General features: G+C 75.1%; 1 protein-coding gene across 1 annotated transcript in view; it reads left to right on the top strand.

The window, feature by feature from the left end:
• The window catches only part of znf692 (zinc finger protein 692), a 51,274-nt gene extending 32,516 nt beyond the window's left edge, over positions 1-18,758 (top strand). The window contains exons 6-10 of the mRNA XM_072500505.1: positions 4,889-4,972; positions 6,140-6,218; positions 13,472-13,586; positions 17,719-17,818; positions 18,180-18,758. Of these exons, the coding sequence (XP_072356606.1) occupies positions 4,889-4,972; positions 6,140-6,218; positions 13,472-13,586; positions 17,719-17,818; positions 18,180-18,453 (652 nt within the window). The 3' untranslated portion in view covers positions 18,454-18,758. The remainder of the gene's footprint in view (positions 1-4,888; positions 4,973-6,139; positions 6,219-13,471; positions 13,587-17,718; positions 17,819-18,179) is intronic.
• Positions 18,759-18,971: the final 213 nt, after the last annotated feature.

Below are 18,971 nucleotides of genomic sequence, written 5' to 3'. Positions count from 1 at the left end.
CGCCCTTTCCCCCCCCGTCTTGCGCCCTTTCCCCCCCGGTCTTGCGCCCTTTCCCCCCCGTCTTGCGCCCTTTCCCCCCCGTCTTGCGCCCTTTCCCCCCCGTCTTGCGCCCTTTCCCCCCCCGTCTTGCGCCCTTTCCCCCCCGTCTTGCGCCCTTTCCCCCCCGTCTTGCGCCCTTTCCCCCCCGTCTTGCGCCCTTTCCCCCCGTCTTGCGCCCTTTCCCCCCCCGTCTTGCGCCCTTTCCCCCCCGTCTTGCGCCCTTTCCCCCCCGTCTTGCGCCCTTTCCCCCCCGTCTTGCGCCCTTTCCCCCCGTCTTGCGCCCTTTCCCCCCGTCTTGCGCCCTTTCCCCCCCGTCTTGCGCCCTTTCCCCCCGTCTTGCGCCCTTTCCCCCCCGTCTTGCGCCCTTTCCCCCCCGTCTTGCGCCCTTTCCCCCCCGTCTTGCGCCCTTTCCCCCCCGTCTTGCGCCCTTTCCCCCCCGTCTTGCGCCCTTTCCCCCCCGTCTTGCGCCCTTTCCCCCCCGTCTTGCGCCCTTTCCCCCCGTCTTGCGCCCTTTCCCCCCCGTCTTGCGCCCTTTCCCCCCCGTCTTGCGCCCTTTCCCCCCCGTCTTGCGCCCTTTCCCCCCCGTCTTGCGCCCTTTCCCCCCCGTCTTGCGCCCTTTCCCCCCCGTCTTGCGCCCTTTCCCCCCCGTCTTGCGCCCTTTCCCCCCCGTCTTGCGCCCTTTCCCCCCGTCTTGCGCCCTTTCCCCCCCGTCTTGCGCCCTTTCCCCCCCGTCTTGCGCCCTTTCCCCCCCGTCTTGCGCCCTTTCCCCCCCGTCTTGCGCCCTTTCCCCCCCCGTCTTGCGCCCTTTCCCCCCCGTCTTGCGCCCTTTCCCCCCCGTCTTGCGCCCTTTCCCCCCCCGTCTTGCGCCCTTTCCCCCCCGTCTTGCGCCCTTTCCCCCCCGTCTTGCGCCCTTTCCCCCCCGTCTTGCGCCCTTTCCCCCCCGTCTTGCGCCCTTTCCCCCCCGTCTTGCGCCCTTTCCCCCCCGTCTTGCGCCCTTTCCCCCCCGTCTTGCGCCCTTTCCCCCCCGTCTTGCGCCCTTTCCCCCCCGTCTTGCGCCCTTTCCCCCCCGTCTTGCGCCCTTTCCCCCCCGTCTTGCGCCCTTTCCCCCCGTCTTGCGCCCTTTCCCCCCCGTCTTGCGCCCTTTCCCCCCCGTCTTGCGCCCTTTCCCCCCCGTCTTGCGCCCTTCCCCCCCCGTCTTGCGCCCTTCCCCCCCGTCTTGCGCCCTTTCCCCCCCCGTCTTGCGCCCTTTCCCCCCCCGTCTTGCGCCCTTTCCCCCCCGTCTTGCGCCCTTTCCCCCCCGTCTTGCGCCCTTTCCCCCCGTCTTGCGCCCTTTCCCCCCCGTCTTGCGCCCTTTCCCCCCCGTCTTGCGCCCTTTCCCCCCCGTCTTGCGCCCTTTCCCCCCCGTCTTGCGCCCTTTCCCCCCCGTCTTGCGCCCTTTCCCCCCCCGTCTTGCGCCCTTTCCCCCCCGTCTTGCGCCCTTTCCCCCCCGTCTTGCGCCCTTTCCCCCCCGTCTTGCGCCCTTTCCCCCCCGTCTTGCGCCCTTTCCCCCCGTCTTGCGCCCTTTCCCCCCGTCTTGCGCCCTTTCCCCCCCGTCTTGCGCCCTTTCCCCCCCCGTCTTGCGCCCTTTCCCCCCCGTCTTGCGCCCTTTCCCCCCCGTCTTGCGCCCTTTCCCCCCCGTCTTGCGCCCTTTCCCCCCCGTCTTGCGCCCTTTCCCCCCCGTCTTGCGCCCTTTCCCCCCCGTCTTGCGCCCTTTCCCCCCCGTCTTGCGCCCTTTCCCCCCGTCTTGCGCCCTTTCCCCCCCGTCTTGCGCCCTTTCCCCCCCGTCTTGCGCCCTTTCCCCCCCGTCTTGCGCCCTTTCCCCCCCGTCTTGCGCCCTTTCCCCCCCGTCTTGCGCCCTTTCCCCCCGTCTTGCGCCCTTTCCCCCCCGTCTTGCGCCCTTTCCCCCCCGTCTTGCGCCCTTTCCCCCCCGTCTTGCGCCCTTTCCCCCCCGTCTTGCGCCCTTTCCCCCCCGTCTTGCGCCCTTTCCCCCCCGTCTTGCGCCCTTTCCCCCCCGTCTTGCGCCCTTTCCCCCCCGTCTTGCGCCCTTTCCCCCCCGTCTTGCGCCCTTTCCCCCCCGTCTTGCGCCCTTTCCCCCCCGTCTTGCGCCCTTTCCCCCCCCGTCTTGCGCCCTTTCCCCCCCCGTCTTGCGCCCTTTCCCCCCCCGTCTTGCGCCCTTTCCCCCCCGTCTTGCGCCCTTTCCCCCCCGTCTTGCGCCCTTTCCCCCCCGTCTTGCGCCCTTTCCCCCCCGTCTTGCGCCCTTTCCCCCCCGTCTTGCGCCCTTTCCCCCCCGTCTTGCGCCCTTTCCCCCCGTCTTGCGCCCTTTCCCCCCCGTCTTGCGCCCTTTCCCCCCCGTCTTGCGCCCTTTCCCCCCCGTCTTGCGCCCTTTCCCCCCCGTCTTGCGCCCTTTCCCCCCCGTCTTGCGCCCTTTCCCCCCCGTCTTGCGCCCTTTCCCCCCCGTCTTGCGCCCTTTCCCCCCGTCTTGCGCCCTTTCCCCCCCCGTCTTGCGCCCTTTCCCCCCCGTCTTGCGCCCTTTCCCCCCCGTCTTGCGCCCTTTCCCCCCCCGTCTTGCGCCCTTTCCCCCCCGTCTTGCGCCCTTTCCCCCCCGTCTTGCGCCCTTTCCCCCCCCGTCTTGCGCCCTTTCCCCCCCGTCTTGCGCCCTTTCCCCCCCCGTCTTGCGCCCTTTCCCCCCCCGTCTTGCGCCCTTTCCCCCCGTCTTGCGCCCTTTCCCCCCGACTTGCGCCCTTCCCCCCGTCTTGCGCCCTTTCCCCCCCCCGTCTTGCGCCCTTTCCCCCCCCCGTCTTGCGCCCTTTCCCCCCCCCGTCTTGCGCCCTTTCCCCCCCCCCGTCTTGCGCCCTTTTCCCCCCCCCCGTCTTGCGCCCTTTCCCCCCCCCGTCTTGCGCCCTTTCCCCCCCCCGTCTTGCGCCCTTTCCTCCCCGTCTTGCGCCCTTTCCTCCCCGTCTTGCGCCCTTTCCTCCCCGTCTTGCGCCCTTTCCTCCCCGTCTTGCGCCCTTTCCTCCCCGTCTTGCGCCCTTTCCTCCCCGTCTTGCGCCCTTTCCTCCCCGTCTCGCGCCCTTTCCTCCCCGTCTCGCGCCCTTTCCTCCCCGTCTCGCGCCCTTTCCTCCCCGTCTCGCGCCCTTTCCTCCCCGTCTCGCGCCCTTTCCTCCCCGTCTCGCGCCCTTTCCTCCCCGTCTCGCGCCCTTTCCTCCCCGTCTCGCGCCCTTTCCTCCCCGTCTCGCGCCCTTTCCTCCCCGTCTCGCGCCCTTTCCTCCCCGTCTCGCGCCCTTTCCTCCCCGTCTCGCGCCCTTTCCTCCCCGTCTCGCGCCCTTTCCTCCCCGTCTCGCGCCCTTTCCTCCCCGTCTCGCGCCCTTTCCTCCCCGTCTCGCGCCCTTTCCTCCCCGTCTCGCGCCCTTTCCTCCCCGTCTCGCGCCCTTTCCTCCCCGTCTCGCGCCCTTTCCTCCCCGTCTCGCGCCCTTTCCTCCCCGTCTCGCGCCCTTTCCTCCCCGTCTCGCGCCCTTTCCTCCCCGTCTCGCGCCCTTTCCTCCCCGTCTCGCGCCCTTTCCTCCCCGTCTCGCGCCCTTTCCTCCCCGTCTCGCGCCCTTTCCTCCCCGTCTCGCGCCCTTTCCTCCCCGTCTCGCGCCCTTTCCTCCCCGTCTCGCGCCCTTTCCTCCCCGTCTCGCGCCCTTTCCTCCCCGTCTCGCGCCCTTTCCTCCCCGTCTCGCGCCCTTTCCTCCCCGTCTCGCGCCCTTTCCTCCCCGTCTCGCGCCCTTTCCTCCCCGTCTCGCGCCCTTTCCTCCCCGTCTCGCGCCCTTTCCTCCCCGTCTCGCGCCCTTTCCTCCCCGTCTCGCGCCCTTTCCTCCCCGTCTCGCGCCCTTTCCTCCCCGTCTCGCGCCCTTTCCTCCCCGTCTCGCGCCCTTTCCTCCCCGTCTCGCGCCCTTTCCTCCCCGTCTCGCGCCCTTTCCTCCCCGTCTCGCGCCCTTTCCTCCCCGTCTCGCGCCCTTTCCTCCCCGTCTCGCGCCCTTTCCTCCCCGTCTCGCGCCCTTTCCTCCCCGTCTCGCGCCCTTTCCTCCCCGTCTCGCGCCCTTTCCTCCCCGTCTCGCGCCCTTTCCTCCCCGTCTCGCGCCCTTTCCTCCCCGTCTCGCGCCCTTTCCTCCCCGTCTCGCGCCCTTTCCTCCCCGTCTCGCGCCCTTTCCTCCCCGTCTCGCGCCCTTTCCTCCCCGTCTCGCGCCCTTTCCTCCCCGTCTCGCGCCCTTTCCTCCCCGCCTCGCGCCCTTTCCTCCCCGCCTCGCGCCCTTTCCTCCCCGCCTCGCGCCCTTTCCTCCCCGCCTCGCGCCCTTTCCTCCCCGCCTCGCGCCCTTTCCTCCCCGTCTCGCGCCCTTTCCTCCCCGTCTCGCGCCCTTTCCTCCCCGTCTCGCGCCCTTTCCTCCCCCGTCTCGCGCCCTTTCCTCCCCGTCTCGCGCCCTTTCCTCCCCGTCTCGCGCCCTTTCCTCCCCGTCTCGCGCCTTTCCTCCCCGTCTCGCGCCCTTTCCTCCCCGTCTCGCGCCCTTTCCTCCCCGTCTCGCGCCCTTTCCTCCCCGTCTCGCGCCCTTTCCTCCCCCGTCTCGCGCCCTTTCCTCCCCCGTCTCCCGCCCCCTCCCCCGCGCCTCTGGCCGCCCCCCCCGGTTCTCACCCCCAGTCTGCCACTGTGTATCTCTGTCTCTCTCTCTATCTCTCTCGCTCTCGTTCTCTGACTCTCGTTCTCTCACTCTCGTTCTTGTTCTCTCTCGCTTCTCTCTCTCGTGCTCTCTCGCGGTGATGCTCCCTGTCCCCGGAGACGCACAGTTGATGCTTTTCTCTCTTTCAGGCCAACCCGTAGGGAGCAGAGCGATGACTCACAGATTCCCACAAAGAAAATCAGGTCGGTCTAACCCAATGTTACACATGGGCCCATCCCCCTCCCAACACCGAGGTGCTTCTCCCGTAGGCGCTATCCTCAGCCCCCCGCTCCTCCCCATCACCTCCCCCCTCCCCGTCACCTCCCCCCCTCCCCGTCACCTCCCCCCTCCCCGTCACCTCCCCCCTCCCCGTCACCTCCCCCCCTCCCCGTCACCTCCCCCCTCCCCGTCACCTCCCCCCTCCCCGTCACCTCCCCCCTCCCCGTCACCTCCCCCCTCCCCGTCACCTCCCCCCTCCCCGTCACCTCCCCCCTCCCCGTCACCTCCCCCCTCCCCGTCACCTCCCCCCTCCCCGTCACCTCCCCCCTCCCCGTCACCTCCCCCCTCCCCGTCACCTCCCCCCTCCCCGTCACCTCCCCCCTCCCCGTCACCTCCCCCCTCCCCGTCACCTCCCCCCTCCCCGTCACCTCCCCCCTCCCCGTCACCTCCCCCCTCCCCGTCACCTCCCCCCTCCCCGTCACCTCCCCCCTCCCCGTCACCTCCCCCCTCCCCGTCACCTCCCCCCTCCCCGTCACCTCCCCCCTCCCCGTCACCTCCCCCCTCCCCGTCACCTCCCCCCTCCCCGTCACCTCCCCCCTCCCCGTCACCTCCCCCCTCCCCGTCACCTCCCCCCTCCCCGTCACCTCCCCCTCCCCCCTCCCCGTCACCTCCCCCTCCCCCCTCCCCGTCACCTCCCCCCTCCCCCCTCCCCGTCACCTCCCCTCCCCCCTCCCCGTCACCTCCCCCTCCCCCCTCCCCGTCACCTCCCCCTCCCCCCTCCCCGTCACCTCCCCCTCCCCCCTCCCCGTCACCTCCCCCTCCCCCCCTCCCCGTCACCTCCCCCTCCCCCCTCCCCGTCACCTCCCCCCTCCCCCCTCCCCGTCACCTCCCCCTCCCCCCTCCCCGTCACCTCCCCCTCCCCCCTCCCCGTCACCTCCCCCTCCCCCCTCCCCGTCACCTCCCCCTCCCCCCTCCCCGTCACCTCCCCCTCCCCCCTCCCCGTCACCGCCCCCTCCCCCCTCCCCGTCACCGCCCCCCTCCCCCGTCACCGCCCCCCTCCCCGTCACCGCCCCCCTCCCCGCCCTGGCGGCAGCCCCCCCTCTCTCCAGCTACCTTGCCAATTCCTGACTGCTGTATATTCGTTCCTTCAGGAAGAAAGCACCAAAGGAGATTCTTCGCTGCGAGTTTGAGGGCTGTGGGAAGATTGTCTCCAACCGGCAGTACCTGAAGGTAGGTGGAACTCACAAACTGAGTGAATGAATTCAGCCCCAATAAAAGACCACAGAAATCCTGTAGGCCGAACCCAGGAGGCCAATCAGCCCCTCAACCCTGTTCCACAACTCAATTCGATCAGAGCTGATTTGGATGTTATGCTCTCCACCACGCTGGAGGAGCCTTCATCCTTGGCCTAAATCCAAAAGGCTGATCTCCATTTTGAAATATGCAGTTAGTCGGAGAGCGTTAGGAGGGAGCGATTTCCAGGTTCACCTGTCCTGGGTGTGTTTTCTGCCGTTACTTGTGAATGTGCTGCTTTAACTTGAAGTGATGCCCAGCATGTGAAAAAGCACCTGTATCTACACTGCAGAATCTTTTCATTATTACAAATACCCAGGAATCCTTCTCCGTGTACCCCCTCTGTAATACCCTCGCGCCCCGTCTCCCTCGCGCCCCGTCTCCCTCGCGCCCCGTCTCCCTCGCGCCCCGTCTCCCTCGCGCCCCCTCTCCCTCGCGCCCCCTCTCCCTCGCGCCCCCTCTCCCTCGCGCCCCCTCTCCCTCGCGCCCCCTCTCCCTCGCGCCCCCTCTCCCTCGCGCCCCCTCTCCCTCGCGCCCCCTCTCCCTCGCGCCCCCTCTCCCTCGCGCCCCCTCTCCCTCGCGCCCCCTCTCCCTCGCGCCCCCTCTCCCTCGCGCCCCGTCTCCCTCGCGCCCCGTCTCCCTCGCGCCCCGTCTCCCTCGCGCCCCGTCTCCCTCGCGCCCCCTCTCCCTCGCGCCCCCTCTCCCTCGCGCCCCCTCTCCCTCGCGCCCCCTCTCCCTCGCGCCCCCTCTCCCTCGCGCCCCCTCTCCCTCGCGCCCCCTCTCCCTCGCGCCCCCTCTCCCTCGCGCCCCCTCTCCCTCGCGCCCCCTCTCCCTCGCGCCCCCTCTCCCTCGCGCCCCCTCTCCCTCGCGCCCCCCTCTCCCTCGCGCCCCCTCTCCCTCGCGCCCCCTCTCCCTCGCGCCCCCTCTCCCTCGCGCCCCCTCTCCCTCGCGCCCCCTCTCCCTCGCGCCCCCTCTCCCTCGCGCCCCCTCTCCCTCGCGCCCCCTCCCTCGCGCCCCCTCTCCCTCGCGCCCCCTCTCCCTCGCGCCCCCTCTCCCTCGCGCCCCCTCTCCCTCGCGCCCCCTCTCCCTCGCGCCCCCTCTCCCTCGCGCCCCGTCTCCCTCGCGCCCCCGTCTCCCTCGCGCCCCGTCTCCCTCGCGCCCCGTCTCCCTCGCGCCCCGTCTCCCTCGCGCCCCCTCTCCCTCGCGCCCCCCTCTCCCTCGCGCCCCCTCTCCCTCGCGCCCCCTCTCCCTCGCGCCCCCTCTCCCTCGCGCCCCCTCTCCCTCGCGCCCCCTCTCCCTCGCGCCCCCTCTCCCTCGCGCCCCCTCTCCCTCGCGCCCCCTCTCCCTCGCGCCCCCTCTCCCTCGCGCCCCCTCTCCCTCGCGCCCCCTCTCCCTCGCGCCCCCTCTCCCTCGCGCCCCCTCTCCCTCGCGCCCCCTCTCCCTCGCGCCCCCTCTCCCTCGCGCCCCCTCTCCCTCGCGCCCCCTCTCCCTCGCGCCCCCTCTCCCTCGCGCCCCCTCTCCCTCGCGCCCCCTCTCCCTCGCGCCCCCTCTCCCTCGCGCCCCCTCTCCCTCGCGCCCCCTCTCCCTCGCGCCCCCTCTCCCTCGCGCCCCCTCTCCCTCGCGCCCCCTCTCCCTCGCGCCCCCTCTCCTCGCGCCCCCTCTCCCTCGCGCCCCTCTCCCTCGCGCCCCCTCTCCCTCGCGCCCCCTCTCCCTCGCGCCCCCTCTCCCTCGCGCCCCCTCTCCCTCGCGCCCCCTCTCCCTCGCGCCCCCTCTCCCTCGCGCCCCCTCTCCCTCGCGCCCCCTCTCCCTCGCGCCCCCTCTCCCTCGCGCCCCCTCTCCCTCGCGCCCCCTCTCCCTCGCGCCCCCTCTCCCTCGCGCCCCCTCTCCCTCGCGCCCCCTCTCCCTCGCGCCCCCTCTCCCTCGCGCCCCCTCTCCTCGCGCCCCCCTCTCCCTCGCGCCCCCTCTCCCTCGCGCCCCCTCTCCCTCGCGCCCCCTCTCCCTCGCGCCCCCTCTCCCTCGCGCCCCCTCTCCCTCGCGCCCCCTCTCCCTCGCGCCCCCTCTCCCTCGCGCCCCCCCTCCCCCTCCCCTCGCGCCCCCTCTCCCTCGCGCCCCCTCTCCCTCGCGCCCCCTCTCCCTCGCGCCCCCTCTCCCTCGCGCCCCCTCTCCCTCGCGCCCCCTCTCCCTCGCGCCCCCTCTCCCTCGCGCCCCCTCTCCCTCGCGCCCCCTCTCCCTCGCGCCCCCTCTCCCTCGCGCCCCCTCTCCCTCGCGCCCCCTCTCCCTCGCGCCCCCCTCTCCCTCGCGCCCCCTCTCCCTCGCGCCCCCTCTCCCTCGCGCCCCCTCTCCCTCGCGCCCCCTCTCCCTCGCGCCCCCTCTCCCTCGCGCCCCCTCTCCCTCGCGCCCCCTCTCCCTCGCGCCCCCTCTCCCTCGCGCCCCCTCTCCCTCGCGCCCCCTCTCCCTCGCGCCCCCTCTCCCTCGCGCCCCCTCTCCCTCGCGCCCCCTCTCCCTCGCGCCCCCTCTCCCTCGCGCCCCCTCTCCCTCGCGCCCCCCTCTCCCTCGCGCCCCCTCTCCCTCGCCCCCTCTCCCTCGCGCCCCCTCTCCCTCGCGCCCCCTCTCCCTCGCGCCCCCTCTCCCTCGCGCCCCCTCTCCCTCGCGCCCCTCTCCCTCGCGCCCCCTCTCCCTCGCGCCCCCTCTCCCTCGCGCCCCCTCTCCCTCGCGCCCCCGTCTCCCTCGCGCCCCCGTCTCCCTCGCGCCCCGTCTCCCTCGCGCCCCGTCTCCCTCGCGCCCCGTCTCCCTCGCGCCCCGTCTCCCTCGCGCCCCGTCTCCCTCGCGCCCCGTCTCCCTCGCGCCCCGTCTCCCTCGCGCCCCGTCTCCCTCGCGCCCCGTCTCCCTCGCGCCCCGTCTCCCTCGCGCCCCGTCTCCCTCGCGCCCCGTCTCCCTCGCGCCCCGTCTCCCTCGCGCCCCGTCTCCCTCGCGCCCCCGTCTCCCTCGCGCCCCGTCTCCCTCGCGCCCCGTCTCCCTCGCGCCCCGTCTCCCTCGCGCCCCGTCTCCCTCGCGCCCCGTCTCCCTCGCGCCCCGTCTCCCTCGCGCCCCGTCTCCCTCGCGCCCCGTCTCCCTCGCGCCCCGTCTCCCTCGCGCCCCGTCTCCCTCGCGCCCCGTCTCCCTCGCGCCCCGTCTCCCTCGCGCCCCGTCTCCCTCGCGCCCCGTCTCCCTCGCGCCCCGTCTCCCTCGCGCCCCGTCTCCCTCGCGCCCCGTCTCCCTCGCGCCCCGTCTCCCTCGCGCCCCGTCTCCCTCGCGCCCCGTCTCCCTCGCGCCCCGTCTCCCTCGCGCCCCGTCTCCCTCGCGCCCCGTCTCCCTCGCGCCCCGTCTCCCTCGCGCCCCGTCTCCCTCGCGCCCCGTCTCCCTCGCGCCCCGTCTCCCTCGCGCCCCGTCTCCCTCGCGCCCCGTCTCCCTCGCGCCCCGTCTCCCTCGCGCCCCGTCTCCCTCGCGCCCCGTCTCCCTCGCGCCCCGTCTCCCTCGCGCCCCGTCTCCCTCGCGCCCCGTCTCCCTCGCGCCCCGTCTCCCTCGCGCCCCGTCTCCCTCGCGCCCCGTCTCCCTCGCGGCCCCGTCTCCCTCGCGCCCCGTCTCCCTCGCGCCCCGTCTCCCTCGCGCCCCGTCTCCCTCGCGCCCCGTCTCCCTCGCGCCCCGTCTCCCTCGCGCCCCGTCTCCCTCGCGCCCCGTCTCCCTCGCGCCCCGTCTCCCTCGCGCCCCGTCTCCCTCGCGCCCCGTCTCCCTCGCGCCCCGTCTCCCTCGCGCCCCGTCTCCCTCGCGCCCCGTCTCCCTCGCGCCCCGTCTCCCTCGCGCCCCGTCTCCCTCGCGCCCCGTCTCCCTCGCGCCCCGTCTCCCTCGCGCCCCGTCTCCCTCGCGCCCCGTCTCCCTCGCGCCCCGTCTCCCTCGCGCCCCGTCTCCCTCGCGCCCCGTCTCCCTCGCGCCCCGTCTCCCTCGCGCCCCGTCTCCCTCGCGCCCCGTCTCCCTCGCGCCCCGTCTCCCTCGCGCCCCGTCTCCCTCGCGCCCCGTCTCCCTCGCGCCCCGTCTCCCTCGCGCCCCGTCTCCCTCGCGCCCCGTCTCCCTCGCGCCCCGTCTCCCTCGCGCCCCGTCTCCCTCGCGCCCCGTCTCCCTCGCGCCCCGTCTCCCTCGCGCCCCGTCTCCCTCGCGCCCCGTCTCCCTCGCGCCCCGTCTCCTCGCGCCCCGTCTCCCTCGCGCCCCGTCTCCCTCGCGCCCCGTCTCCCTCGCGCCCCGTCTCCCTCGCGCCCCGTCTCCCTCGCGCCCCGTCTCCCTCGCGCCCCGTCTCCCTCGCGCCCCGTCTCCCTCGCGCCCCGTCTCCCTCGCGCCCCGTCTCCCTCGCGCCCCGTCTCCCTCGCGCGCCCCGTCTCCCTCGCGCCCCGTCTCCCTCGCGCCCCGTCTCCCTCGCGCCCCGTCTCCCTCGCGCCCCGTCTCCCTCGCGCCCCGTCTCCCTCGCGCCCCGTCTCCCTCGCGCCCCGTCTCCCTCGCGCCCCGTCTCCCTCGCGCCCCGTCTCCCTCGCGCCCCGTCTCCCTCGCGCCCCGTCTCCCTCGCGCCCCGTCTCCCTCGCGCCCCGTCTCCCTCGCGCCCCGTCTCCCTCGCGCCCCGTCTCCCTCGCGCCCCGTCTCCCTCGCGCCCCGTCTCCCTCGCGCCCCGTCTCCCTCGCGCCCCGTCTCCCTCGCGCCCCGTCTCCCTCGCGCCCCGTCTCCCTCGCGCCCCGTCTCCCTCGCGCCCCGTCTCCCTCGCGCCCCGTCTCCCTCGCGCCCCGTCTCCCTCGCGCCCCGTCTCCCTCGCGCCCCGTCTCCCTCGCGCCCCGTCTCCCTCGCGCCCCGTCTCCCTCGCGCCCCGTCTCCCTCGCGCCCCGTCTCCCTCGCGCCCCGTCTCCCTCGCGCCCCGTCTCCCTCGCGCCCCGTCTCCCTCGCGCCCCGTCTCCCTCGCGCCCCGTCTCCCTCGCGCCCCGTCTCCCTCGCGCCCCGTCTCCCTCGCGCCCCGTCTCCCTCGCGCCCCGTCTCCCTCGCGCCCCGTCTCCCTCGCGCCCCGTCTCCCTCGCGCCCCGTCTCCCTCGCGCCCCGTCTCCCTCGCGCCCCGTCTCCCTCGCGCCCCGTCTCCCTCGCGCCCCGTCTCCCTCGCGCCCCGTCTCCCTCGCGCCCCGTCTCCCTCGCGCCCCGTCTCCCTCGCGCCCCGTCTCCCTCGCGCCCCGTCTCCCTCGCGCCCCGTCTCCCTCGCGCCCCGTCTCCTCGCGCCCCGTCTCCCTCGCGCCCCGTCTCCCTCGCGCCCCGTCTCCCTCGCGCCCCGTCTCCCTCGCGCCCCGTCTCCCTCGCGCCCCGTCTCCCTCGCGCCCCGTCTCCCTCGCGCCCCGTCTCCCTCGCGCCCCGTCTCCCTCGCGCCCCGTCTCCCTCGCGCCCCGTCTCCCTCGCGCCCCGTCTCCCTCGCGCCCCGTCTCCCTCGCGCCCCGTCTCCCTCGCGCCCCGTCTCCCTCGCGCCCCGTCTCCCTCGCGCCCCGTCTCCCTCGCGCCCCGTCTCCCTCGCGCCCCGTCTCCCTCGCGCCCCGTCTCCCTCGCGCCCCGTCTCCCTCGCGCCCCGTCTCCCTCGCGCCCCGTCTCCCTCGCGCCCCGTCTCCCTCGCGCCCCGTCTCCCTCGCGCCCCGTCTCCCTCGCGCCCCGTCTCCCTCGCGCCCCGTCTCCCTCGCGCCCCGTCTCCCTCGCGCCCCGTCTCCCTCGCGCCCCGTCTCCCTCGCGCCCCGTCTCCCTCGCGCCCCGTCTCCCTCGCGCCCCCGTCTCCCTCGCGCCCCGTCTCCCTCGCGCCCCGTCTCCCTCGCGCCCCGTCTCCCTCGCGCCCCGTCTCCCTCGCGCCCCGTCTCCCTCGCGCCCCGTCTCCCTCGCGCCCCGTCTCCCTCGCGCCCCGTCTCCCTCGCGCCCCGTCTCCCTCGCGCCCCGTCTCCCTCGCGCCCCGTCTCCCTCGCGCCCCGTCTCCCTCGCGCCCCGTCTCCCTCGCGCCCCGTCTCCCTCGCGCCCCGTCTCCCTCGCGCCCCGTCTCCCTCGCGCCCCGTCTCCCTCGCGCCCCGTCTCCCTCGCGCCCCGTCTCCCTCGCGCCCCGTCTCCCTCGCGCCCCGTCTCCCTCGCGCCCCGTCTCCCTCGCGCCCCGTCTCCCTCGCGCCCCGTCTCCCTCGCGCCCCGTCTCCCTCGCGCCCCGTCTCCCTCGCGCCCCGTCTCCCTCGCGCCCCGTCTCCCTCGCGCCCCGTCTCCCTCGCGCCCCGTCTCCCTCGCGCCCCGTCTCCCTCGCGCCCCGTCTCCCTCGCGCCCCGTCTCCCTCGCGCCCCGTCTCCCTCGCGCCCCGTCTCCCTCGCGCCCCGTCTCCCTCGCGCCCCGTCTCCCTCGCGCCCCGTCTCCCTCGCGCCCCGTCTCCCTCGCGCCCCGTCTCCCTCGCGCCCCGTCTCCCTCGCGCCCCGTCTCCCTCGCGCCCCGTCTCCCTCGCGCCCCGTCTCCCTCGCGCCCCGTCTCCCTCGCGCCCCGTCTCCCTCGCGCCCCGTCTCCCTCGCGCCCCGTCTCCCTCGCGCCCCGTCTCCCTCGCGCCCCGTCTCCCTCGCGCCCCGTCTCCCTCGCGCCCCGTCTCCCTCGCGCCCCGTCTCCCTCGCGCCCCGTCTCCCTCGCGCCCCGTCTCCCTCGCGCCCCGTCTCCCTCGCGCCCCGTCTCCCTCGCGCCCCGTCTCCCTCGCGCCCCGTCTCCCTCGCGCCCCGTCTCCCTCGCGCCCCGTCTCCCTCGCGCCCCGTCTCCCTCGCGCCCCGTCTCCCTCGCGCCCCGTCTCCCCCGCGCCCCGTCTCCCCCGCGCCCCGTCTCCCCCGCGCCCCGTCTCCCCCGCGCCCCGTCTCCCCCGCGCCCCGTCTCCCCCGCGCCCCGTCTCCCCCGCGCCCCGTCTCCCCCGCGCCCCGTCTCCCCCGCGCCCCGTCTCCCCCGCGCCCCGTCTCCCCCGCGCCCCGTCTCCCCCGCGCCCCGTCTCCCCCGCGCCCCGTCTCCCCCGCGCCCCGTCTCCCCCGCGCCCCGTCTCCCCCGCGCCCCGTCTCCCCGCGCCCCGTCTCCCCCAACTCAGTCACTCACAGTCTCTCTCTGTAGGTCTCGACCCACTATTTCCCATTTGCTGTCTGTTTTCTCCTCAGCACCACATGAAGTACCAGCACTTGCTACAGAAGACCTTTGCCTGTTCCCACCCATCGTGCGGACGTTCGTTCAACTTTAAGAAGCATCTGAAAGAACATGAGAAGTTGCACAGCGGTAAGTGAACGCAACAGAGTTAACACGCTCCCTGCGCTCTCTCCCGCTCTCTCTCCCGCTCCCCGCTCTCTCTCCCGCTCCCCGCTCTCTCTCCCGCTCCCCGCTCTCTCTCCCGCTCCCCGCTCCCTCTCCCGCTCCCCGCTCTCTCTCTCCCGCTCCCCGCTCTCTCTCTCCCGCTCCCCGCTCTCTCTCCCGCTCCCCGCTCTCTCTCCCGCTCCCCGCTCTCTCTCCCGCTCCCCGCTCTCTCTCCCGCTCCCCGCTCTCTCTCCCGCTCCCCGCTCTCTCTCCCGCTCCCCGCTCTCTCTCCCGCTCCCCGCTCTCTCTCCCGCTCCCCGCTCTCTCTCCCGCTCCCCGCTCTCTCTCCCGCTCCCCGCTCTCTCTCCCGCTCCCCGCTCTCTCTCCCGCTCCCCGCTCTCTCCCGCTCCCCGCTCTCTCTCCCGCTCCCCGCTCTCTCTCCCGCTCCCCGCTCTCTCTCCCGCTCCCCGCTCTCTCTCCCGCTCCCCGCTCTCTCTCCCGCTCCCCGCTCTCTCTCCCGCTCCCCGCTCTCTCTCCCGCTCCCCGCTCTCTCTCCCGCTCCCCGCTCTCTCTCCCGCTCCCCGCTCTCTCTCCCGCTCCCCGCTCTCTCTCCCGCTCCCCGCTCTCTCTCCCGCTCCCCGCTCTCTCTCCCGCTCCCCGCTCTCTCTCCCGCTCCCCGCTCTCTCTCCCGCTCCCCGCTCTCTCTCCCGCTCCCCGCTCTCTCTCCCGCTCCCCGCTCTCTCTCCCGCTCCCCGCTCTCTCTCCCGCTCCCCGCTCTCTCTCCCGCTCCCCGCTCTCTCTCCCGCTCCCCGCTCTCTCTCCCGCTCCCCGCTCTCTCTCCCGCTCCCCGCTCTCTCTCCCGCTCCCCGCTCTCTCTCCCGCTCCCCGCTCTCTCTCCCGCTCCCCGCTCTCTCTCCCCTCTCCCCGCCCGCCCTCCCCTCTCCACCCCGCCCGCCCTCCCCTCTCCCCCCCGCCCGCCCTCCCCTCTCCCCCCCGCCCGCCCTCCCCTCTCCCCCCCGCCCGCCCTCCCCTCTCCCCCCCGCCCGCCCTCCCCTCTCCCCCCCGCCCGCCCTCCCCTCTCCCCCCCGCCCGCCCTCCCCTCTCCCCCCCGCCCGCCCTCCCCTCTCCCCGCCGCCCGCCCTCCCCTCTCCCCCCCGCCCGCCCTCCCCTCTCCCCCCCGCCCGCCCTCCCCTCTCCCCCCCGCCCGCCCTCCCCTCTCCCCCCCTGCCCGCCCTCCCCTCTCCCCCCCTGCCCGCCCTCCCCTCTCCCCCCCTGCCCGCCCTCCCCTCTCCCCCCCTGCCCGCCCTCCCCTCTCCCCCCTGCCCGCCCTCCCCTCTCCCCCCTGCCCGCCCTCCCCTCTCCCCCCTGCCCGCCCTCCCCTCTCCCCCCTGCCCGCCCTCCCCTCTCCCCCCTGCCCGCCCTCCCCTCTCCCCCCTGCCCGCCCTCCCCTCTCCCCCCTGCCCGCCCTCCCCTCTCCCCCCTGCCCGCCCTCCCCTCTCCCCCCTGCCCGCCCTCCCCTCTCCCCCCCTGCCCGCCCTCCCCTCTCCCCCCCCTGCCCGCCCTCCCCTCTCCCCCCCTGCCCGCCCTCCCCTCTCCCCCCTGCCCGCCCTCCCCTCTCCCCCCTGCCCGCCCTCCCCTCTCCCCCCTGCCCGCCCTCCCCTCTCCCCCCTGCCCGCCCTCCCCTCTCCCCCCTGCCCGCCCTCCCCTCTCCCCCCTGCCCGCCCTCCCCTCTCCCCCCTGCCCGCCCTCCCCTCTCCCCCCTGCCCGCCCTCCCCTCTCCCCCCTGCCCGCCCTCCCCTCTCCCCCCTGCCCGCCCTCCCCTCTCCCCCCTGCCCGCCCTCCCCTCTCCCCCCTGCCCGCCCTCCCCTCTCCCCCCTGCCCGCCCTCCCCTCTCCCCCCTGCCCGCCCTCCCCTCTCCCCCCTGCCCGCCCTCCCCTCTCCCCCCTGCCCGCCCTCCCCTCTCCCCCCTGCCCGCCCTCCCCTCTCCCCCCTGCCCGCCCTCCCCTCTCCCCCCTGCCCGCCCTCCCCTCTCCCCCCTGCCCGCCCTCCCCTCTCCCCCCTGCCCGCCCTCCCCTCTCCCCCCTGCCCGCCCTCCCCTCTCCCCCCTGCCCGCCCTCCCCTCTCCCCCCTGCCCGCCCTCCCCTCTCCCCCCTGCCCGCCCTCCCCTCTCCCCCCTGCCCGCCCTCCCCTCTCCCCCCTGCCCGCCCTCCCCTCTCCCCCCTGCCCGCCCTCCCCTCTCCCCCCTGCCCGCCCTCCCCTCTCCCCCCTGCCCGCTCTCCCCCCTGCCCGCCCTCCCCTCTCCCCCTGCCCGCCCTCCCCTCTCCCCCCTGCCCGCCCTCCCCTCTCCCCCCTGCCCGCCCTCCCCTCTCCCCCCTGCCCGCCCTCCCCTCTCCCCCCTGCCCGCCCTCCCCTCTCCCCCCTGCCCGCCCTCCCCTCTCCCCCCTGCCCGCCCTCCCCTCTCCCCCCTGCCCGCCCTCCCCTCTCCCCCCTGCCCGCCCTCCCCTCTCCCCCCTGCCCGCCCTCCCCTCTCCCCCCTGCCCGCCCTCCCCTCTCCCCCCTGCCCGCCCTCCCCTCTCCCCCCTGCCCGCCCTCCCCTCTCCCCCCTGCCCGCCCTCCCCTCTCCCCCCTGCCCGCCCTCCCCTCTCCCCCCTGCCCGCCCTCCCCTCTCCCCCCTGCCCGCTCTCCCCCCTGCCCGCCCTCCCCTCTCCCCCCTGCCCGCCCTCCCCTCTCCCCCCTGCCCGCCCTCCCCTCTCCCCCCTGCCCGCCCTCCCCTCTCCCCCCTGCCCGCCCTCCCCCTCTCCCCCCTGCCCGCCCTCCCCTCTCCCCCCTGCCCGCCCTCCCCTCTCCCCCCTGCCCGCCCTCCCCTCTCCCCCCTGCCCGCCCTCCCCTCTCCCCCCTGCCCGCCCTCCCCTCTCCCCCCTGCCCGCCCTCCCCTCTCCCCCCTGCCCGCCCTCCCCTCTCCCCCCTGCCCGCCCTCCCCTCTCCCCCCTGCCCGCCCTCCCCTCTCCCCCCTGCCCGCCCTCCCCTCTCCCCCCTGCCCGCCCTCCCCTCTCCCCCCTGCCCGCCCTCCCCTCTCCCCCCTGCCCGCCCTCCCCTCTCCCCCCTGCCCGCCCTCCCCTCTCCCCCCTGCCCGCCCTCCCCTCTCCCCCCTGCCCGCCCTCCCCTCTCCCCCCTGCCCGCCCTCCCCTCTCCCCCCTGCCCGCCCTCCCCTCTCCCCCCTGCCCGCCCTCCCCTCTCCCCCCTGCCCGCCCTCCCCTCTCCCCCCTGCCCGCCCTCCCCTCTCCCCCCTGCCCGCCCTCCCCTCTCCCCCCTGCCCGCCCTCCCCTCTCCCCCCTGCCCGCCCTCCCCTCTCCCCCCTGCCCGCCCTCCCCTCTCCCCCCTGCCCGCCCTCCCCTCTCCCCTCTGCCCGCCCTCCCCTCTCCCCCCTGCCCGCCCTCCCCTCTCCCCCCTGCCCGCCCTCCCCTCTCCCCCCTGCCCGCCCTCCCCTCTCCCCCCTGCCCGCCCTCCCCTCTCCCCCCTGCCCGCCCTCCCCTCTCCCCCCTGCCCGCCCTCCCCTCTCCCCCCTGCCCGCCCTCCCCTCTCCCCCCTGCCCGCCCTCCCCTCTCCCCCCTGCCCGCCCTCCCCTCTCCCCCCTGCCCGCCCTCCCCTCTCCCCCCTGCCCGCCCTCCCCTCTCCCCCCTGCCCGCCCTCCCCTCTCCCCCCTGCCCGCCCTCCCCTCTCCCCCCTGCCCGCCCTCCCCTCTCCCCCCTGCCCGCCCTCCCCTCTCCCCCCTGCCCGCCCTCCCCTCTCTCCCCCTGCCCGCCCTCCCCTCTCTCTCCCGCCCGCCCTCCCCTCTCTCTCCCCGCCCGCCCTCCCCTCTCTCTCCCGCCCGCCCTCCCCTCCCCTCTCTCTCCCGCCCGCCCTCCCCTCTCTCTCCCGCCCGCCCTCCCCTCTCTCTCCCGCCCGCCCTCCCCTCCCCTCCCCGCCCTTCTCCCACCCCATGCCCGCCCTCTCCCCTCCCTGCCCTTCTCCCATATATTGCCCTCAATTACTGCCAAGCGTCCGTCTCCATCACTCTGTAGTCAATCCTCTTTAACTCTGTTCGTGACTCCAGTGATTTTTTTTTTTCCCCCCCCAGACAAACGGGATTATATTTGTGAGTTTTGTGCTCGAGCATTCCGGACAACAAGTAACTTAATCATCCACCGGAGGATCCACACTGGAGAAAAACCACTTCAGTAAGTGCGGCATCAGGAATCTCCGCTCTCCTTCGCCGCCATCTCTCCTTTGCTAATCGTCCCCCGGCCTCCAGCCCAGTTCTCCGTGGCGCAGGACACCTTCCCACCCCCACCCAATCTCCCCATTGCTGCCGAACCCCCCCCCTCCCGCCCCACGTGGTGGTGGGCGCAGGTCCCTATGCCCCCCAACAGTGGGTGCGGGTCCCTCGCCCTGCCCCCGGTGGGCACCAGAATCCCCTGGTCCCATCCCAGAGCTTCCTGCTCCCCTCTGCTCGACTCTTCTTTGTCACTCACTGTGTCTTTGACTCACGCTCTGTGTCTGACTCTCTCTCTCTCTCTCTCTCCCTCTCTGTCTGTCCAGGTGTGAGATCTGTGGATTTACCTGCAGACAGAAGGCTTCCCTGAACTGGCACATGAAGAAACACGACGCCGAGTCTGGCTACCAGTTCTCCTGTGACATTTGTGGCAAGAGATTCGAGAAGAAGGACAATGTGAATGCTCACAAGAGTAAGAGCCACCTGGAGACTCCAGTGAGCGCGGCCGCAGCACCCCCAGAATGCCCCACAGCACCCCCCCAGGATGCAAAAGGGTTGGAACTGAAACAGGAGCCGGATGCGGATTTTCCGGCTGTGTAGACGGGATCAGTACGGCCGTCTGGCATTGGGAGAGACTCCCTGATCTTCCTCGGCTGCCAGGCGCTGATGATTGATCAGCCTGCGGGTCAGACCTGGGGCCTGGCTGACGGCTGAACTGACACCGCAACACCAACTTACATTTATTTAGTGAGTTTAACCTAGTGAAACATCCCAGGGCTCCGCGTTGGAGCGACGAGCAAACTGTAACTGAATCCGAGCCACTGAGGAGCTATTCGGACAGCTGACCACAAGCTTGGTCAAGGAGGACTTCAGGATTGTGCGAAGCAGCAGGGGCCAGGACGGGAGGGGGGGGGGGGTGGTGGCGGTGGCGGTGGAGGACAGAGATGCTTCAGTCTCCCTGGGTGTGAACATTGGATCTGGAAGCAGTGCTGTCCAGCTGAGAGTTTTTCCAGGGCTGTCTGTTGGAGGTGACACCGTGCTCTGTAATCCACATTTCACTGCATTGTCTGTATGAGTGGCAGGCGCCACTCTTGTTGTAGTAAATGGTTAATCGACCC

The sequence above is a fragment of the Scyliorhinus torazame genome, chromosome 4 (genome assembly GCF_047496885.1).
Source record: "Scyliorhinus torazame isolate Kashiwa2021f chromosome 4, sScyTor2.1, whole genome shotgun sequence".
Classification (NCBI taxonomy): Eukaryota; Metazoa; Chordata; class Chondrichthyes; order Carcharhiniformes; family Scyliorhinidae; genus Scyliorhinus; species Scyliorhinus torazame.
This window is presented reverse-complemented; position numbering and strand designations above follow the sequence as displayed.